This window comes from Typha latifolia, chromosome 2 (assembly GCF_019914945.1).
Source record: "Typha latifolia isolate L0001 chromosome 2, TyphaL0001v2, whole genome shotgun sequence".
NCBI classification, from domain to species: domain Eukaryota; kingdom Viridiplantae; phylum Streptophyta; class Magnoliopsida; order Poales; family Typhaceae; genus Typha; species Typha latifolia.
In genome coordinates, this window is record NC_133087.1 from 13,825,174 (window position 1) to 13,831,270 (window position 6,097).

Below are 6,097 nucleotides of genomic sequence, written 5' to 3' on the forward strand. Positions count from 1 at the left end.
TTTCAACCTTCCAAAACGAGAGGACGGCCATGAGAAAGAAGGGATGGGATCATGGGACCCGACCCGTTAATATCTCAGATATTTTTCCTATTATATATGGAATTATTTTATCATTATATTATTGGTTTGAGTTGTGACACTCTTATCTTCTACTATATATATATATATATATATATATATATATATATATATATATATATATATATATATCAACAGTAATAATGCTGGCAAGTCTTCTGTGAGACTGACTCTCTCAATTATCAAATAATTATCTTACTCTTAATTTTTATTTTCTCTAGAACAATCTCAGAACATTTTAATTTATCTCTTCTTCTTTTTTCGACATTTTCAAGTTCATTGAAGCTAATTTTCATTTAAGTCCTCCTCAGCATACAAAGTTATATAAGTAAGACATGAACGGCCAGCAATGTGAGAAGTAGCTGCTGCTAAGTAGGAGCCAAAGTAAAGAGTTTGTCAACAGTGGTGGTGATTAGAATAAGTTTGAGAGATTCTTGAATAAAAGTTGGTAATATATATATATATATATATAATGTTAAGATATACATAGGAGGAGGAGGAGGAGGAGGAGGAGGAGGAGGAGGTATTCTCCGACCAGCAAAAGACTTCCTCAGAAAGAAACAAAGTTGATAAGGGAATGCTTTGCTTTCTTAAAAGGAGGATAATTAATAGCGGACACTTACCCACCACGGAAGCAATCCCACGTCTCTTTAGCGTGGAGTGATGGATATGTTTCTTCTTCTTTTTTTAAGGTTAAATAAATTTTATTCACATAGTTATGCATAAAATTATCTTTATTTTTATAAATTTTTTTTTAATTAAATTAGTCTCTAATTTATGAGTAAACTAAAACAATTAATATAGTCCACATAAATTAATAAATTGCAATATTACTAAAATATCTGAAGTATTCTTTTGTTCTGTTGATAAATAAATATATTAGTAATTTGATCGATGCTGCAGCCGTGAGGTGCCATGCCATAGAAAGTAAATTCTACAGATTTAACTTATTTATCTTTTGATTGATTAGAACAAGTAATTATTCTATTTGTGTTCTTTGTGAAGCGAAAAATATGTCAGTAAAATGAATAAAATTTTATTAAAAGAGAACCACTGAGATGAAAAGGAATGGGTCTTCTGATGAACAAGAGTCAAAGAGGTAATATATATATAAATCATAAATGCGTGCGATAGTAGCAGCTACGGACCCCATTGAAGCACCGTGAAAGTACGCAAAAGAGAATTTAATTTGACACATGATGTGAGTGGCTCTTAAAACATAATAATATCTCCAGATTATTTACAAAAAAAAAATTTATTATAAAAATAGAGAGATTATTACAATTATCAAAAAATAAAAATTCATATAAAAATCTCCAGGCAGGCACATTGTACACATGCGTGCAAATTTGAGCTATCACCTACATTCGTTTTATTGTTTCTTTATGAAAAGTCTTTAGTCATACAAATCCACTAGTTTAAGAGAGATAGATTAACATTACTCTAATTATTACACAATAGGAGAAAATAAACGTCAGATCAGAGGGTGATTAACTAGCTAACTATAGCTTCATCGCAGCCGTCTCGAATATAAAAGCAACCGAGAGAAAAAAAAAACATAGAAATTTAATGCTGCACCACCCAAACTGACTTATCCTTTTAGGATGTTATAAAGCTTGTTTGGTTTGAGGTTAAGTCTTCTAACTTGATTAATTAATTTTATTTGTTAGTTTTAATTATTTAAAAAATAAAATTGATTAAGTATAAAAAATTTGACCATGAATAAGTTTCAGAGACCTATTTGAACTCTAGAAGCAAGAGGAGGAGACGAATGAAAGGCTTAATAATAGGCTCAAGTATGGGCTTGTTTGCACCCCAATATACATTGGAATGTAGAATAACTTTTACTAGCTCACTAAAAATTAGGCGTGTAATTGAGACGTGCTTTGGGTTGGTTGATTTCAATTTAACGCCTAACAAATGAACTGAACTGCTCACTAAGTAGTCGGCTCCACTCCATTGGTTCACTGAATTATGATAGCCTTAATAAATTACATAATAAAAAAAATTTAATATTTGGACTGTAAGATTTGGGTAGGGGCCGCGCATGGCGCGTACCCCCTCTGCCACAAATGATGACGTCCACTCTCCCACTTGGGGAGATGGTAAGCCAGCGCTCCTCCCACGTGCAATGGAGGCCGCTGGCCTAGGCCATGAGCCTTCTTGATCGCCCATTGACCCCGTCCAGGTAAGTATGATCCTACGTTGCCCCTATCGCTGCTTTTATGCTGCTCCCGACCTCCCATACTTGCGCCGCTATCCGATGTGGGACTAAATCGAATGCGGGGGTGTAAACAGATAGGATTAACTTTGACCCGACCCGACCCGTTATCGGATTCGGATTGGGTTCGGATAAAAAATTCCTATCCAATTCGGATACGGATACGGATACGAAATTCGGATTCGGATATGGGTCGAATCTAATTTTTGAATTTAAATACAAATATCAGTTTATCTGCATATATTTTTGAATGATTTAAAGTTTTTAGTTTGCTAATTTAAATATTGAATATTGATATTGTTACTGACGATTATTATATATTATTTGTAGAGATTAATTTTTCTAATTTTTTATGTATTTGACATACAAAAATATATATTTCTTTTAAAACTATTAATATTTTTGTATTAGTTATATTTAAATATTATAATTCGTTTAAAATTAAATCAACATCCGTTTAAGATCCGATCTTCTATCAAAAAATTATCCGTATCATTTTAGTTAGGATATAGTTTTAAATATTGCTATCAGTCCAATATTATATTCAAACTAAATATATGGACCTTAACGTACCTGGCCTGCTAGGAGAGCCCAACTACAGAAGAAACTCTTCTTCTGAGAAATAAATAAATTTTTTTATAGGGATAAATGTAAGAAGATGGGGTTTAAATTGCAAATAAATCACTAAAATATAGGAATTTTATAATTAGGGACTAGTTTAGAAATCTTTGCCGAGAGGAAACAAAGGTAACATAGCACACAGAGATCATCGCTAGGAGGAAATCGGCGGTAATCCATCAAATTGTATTCAAATTGTGTTTTGCTACTACTATCATTCGTTCCATTGGATGATGAACTTAGGAATCATATTCTCTCTCTCTCTCTCTCTCTCTCCTCTTTTTCTTTTGCACATTAAATCTTTGGGAATCTAGTCAAGTGGTTCCATGTAAAAAGTTAGGTTCGATCCAATCTTATCATAGAAAGCGAGCATATTTTAAGAGTTAAATATATTCTTACCTCTCTATATTTTGGACAAAAATACTTCATGTTTTAAACTTTGTTTAATTTAAATAATCTATTTTTTATTCATCGTAGCTTTTAGTGGTATAGGAGTGACTACATTACTATTTATTCAAACCAATAATAAATTTTAAATGAGTTAATTACACTTAGCTAAATATCATCACAACTTTTCTCTGGAAGTTTTTTTGCTATTCATTATAACCTTTCCACGTGGTTAAAAAAATGTTTAAAGGGTTATATAGAAAATAATGATAGTTTATATAAGCGTAATTATTCTATGTATATACTTAAAAAATCTCTTATTTAATTATATGCCGTTCTAAATTTAATATCTACACATATACTCTTCAATATATATATATATATATATATATATATATATATATATATATTCGCTTTAATATTTTTCAAGTTAAGTCTTAATAATTAATAGAAGAAAAAAAAGAATGCCCTTAACTAAGAAAAATTTATATAAAAAATAATAAAGATATTTTAATATTTTTATGTCTAAATTATTTAAAATTTAACTGTTAGTTAACTATAAAGGGTATCCATACAAGATATTTGAAGGGTACGTAATAATTATGTATGCAAAATAAATAAATTTCTTTAATCTATTTTCCTTTTTAAGCTCCTAGTCCTGGAAACTTCACTACTTAATACTCTGGGTTGTTGCGTTCTCCGTCGTCGAGTTGCTTCTTCCTTAACAATGGCAAAGAGACACGTCGGAGTGGCATCGGACTTCTCGCCGTGCAGCAGAGCAGCGCTGAGATGGGCATCGAGGAACGTCGTCAGAAGCGGCGATCGTCTCGTACTCGTCCACGTCGTCGCCTGCTACCAGAAGGAGCAAGGGGTGGTTCATCTCTGGGAACGCACCGGCTCACGTAAAACTTCTATCTTCATCTCTTATAAATCCACCGTCTTCTCTCAAAGCTTAAGATGTTAGCTAGAGAAGAACGATAGTTTTTAAATCTTTCCTCTATTCTAACACACTTTGAGACTAGGAAGATAAGAAGAGCTTAAGATGTTCTTCTTCTTTGCAGCTTTGATTCCTTTCAATGAGCTTTCAGATCCCTCCGTCACCAAGAGGTATGGCATTTCGCCCGACAAGGAAACACTAGATATACTGGCTCACGTGGCAAATCTACAAGGGGTAATTATAATCCAAAGTAGTTGTTAATGATCTCGTAGTCACTGGAAAGGAGGAGGAGAAGATCATTACGTGGTGTTTTAATTGCAGGTGGAAGTTGTTGCTAAGATATATTGGGGTAATCCTATGAAGAAGCTATTTGAAGCAATTGAGAGTATGCCACTGCACTGCCTTGTGATGGGAAGCAGAGGATTAAGCAAAGTGAAGAGGTCGGTCGAGTGTTCTTAGCCGTCATAAAATCCTTCTGGCTAAGCAAATTCTTTTATTAATTTAGTGAATCATGCTGATGGAGGTCTTCCTGGATCTTGCAGGGCTTTTCTTGGAAGTGTTAGTAGGTACTGTGTGAATAACGCGACTTGCCCTGTGACAGTAGTGAAAGAACAGAGCAAATGATTTCTGGAGGTGTTGTTGTTACAAGAGATAGCTTAATTTCTACTTGGGACAAAGTTGTATAGTTAATGAGCTATTCTGTATCCTAGTGTTGGTGCTATCATAGTTCGAAGTTTCGGTTTCAGACCTTTTTTTTAATAAATAGTCCTTTTTTATCTTATTTTCAATGTGTTACATAAAATCTAATAACATACAAATTGGATTCAAGTCAAATTTAGCTTTAAACTTTAGGACATACATTAAAAATATTATTAGTATGATTGTTTCGGTTAGATGCTAGTTTTAGGGGAGAGTTTCGAATCAAATAGGACTGAAACGCGAAATGTTTCAATGAAATTCTCAGGTTTACAGACGAAACTTCAAACCATGAGTACTATCATGCTGCTGTGAATTATAACAGGCTGATATGCCTTATGGATCAGTGCTCAATTAGAGTTCATGCAGTTATAAACTAGTTAGGTAGGGATTAGTTACTTTAATTTTTGTTTTTCCTTTTAGACTATCAGCTGCAGGTATACTTCCAATGGTGCAAGTTTTTTTTTTTTCCTCAGTAGCAAGCTTGCAGTTGACATTATTTATTTCTTATCCAGCTCGCCATAAGTCACCATGCTGCAGTTCTTCTCCAGTAGAATCACCACAATACTTTGGTTGGTCAGTCAATTCTCAAAAGGTTGAAGTATTGATATTGATAATTAGTAGCCCAGAACTCTTAAGTGTTTACAAAAAACATTGCTAAAAAAAAATATTCTTTAGTGTATAATTTAGTCAGCTGCAAGGTGTGCATAGTTTAAGTAAAATTAGTTCTGGGTACCCTTCATTCATAAGAAACATCATCAAGAACTTATTTAGCGTTTGGGTTGAGTTTAATTTCTTGTGTTAAACCAGTTCAGTAAACACTAAACTGAATTTGAATTCAAGCACCTGTTTCTGTTTGAGATAAAATAGGTTTAAGGGCAATCTACTTAAACTTAATTTTTCTTCTCTCTTTATCTATCCAACCATTTTATATATACCAACAAAATCCTACTATTATTTTGCCCATGCAAAAACATCATTTCAATCTAACAGTATCATTTTAATCATCCTCTCTTCTTCCTCTTTCTCTCTCCCCTCTCTCCTCATTCATCCACTGGAAAATATATTTTAATCATTAATATAAAATATCTCTAAATCCACTAATTTTTTGTACCACATCAAAAATAATAATGGCACCACTAAACTCATTTGAGATATAT

The 6,097-nt window shown here is 32.8% G+C and overlaps 1 protein-coding gene and 1 non-coding gene across 2 annotated transcripts; one reads left to right on the forward strand and one right to left on the reverse strand.

Annotated features, from left to right (window-relative positions):
- Positions 1–2,113: 2,113 nt before the first annotated feature.
- Positions 2,114–2,274, reverse strand: LOC140783099 (U1 spliceosomal RNA). Its single transcript, XR_012108052.1, has one exon. It is a non-coding gene; the product is annotated as a U1 spliceosomal RNA (small nuclear RNA).
- Positions 2,275–3,986: 1,712 nt separating this feature from the next.
- On the forward strand, positions 3,987–5,017 carry LOC140782492 (universal stress protein PHOS32-like). Its single transcript, XM_073129081.1, has 4 exons — positions 3,987–4,206; positions 4,366–4,475; positions 4,563–4,681; positions 4,784–5,017. The coding sequence occupies exons 1-4, from the start codon at positions 4,032–4,034 to the stop codon at positions 4,863–4,865; spliced, it is 486 nt and encodes a 161-aa protein (XP_072985182.1). The 5' UTR covers positions 3,987–4,031; the 3' UTR covers positions 4,866–5,017.
- The last annotated feature ends 1,080 nt before the right edge of the window (positions 5,018–6,097 follow it).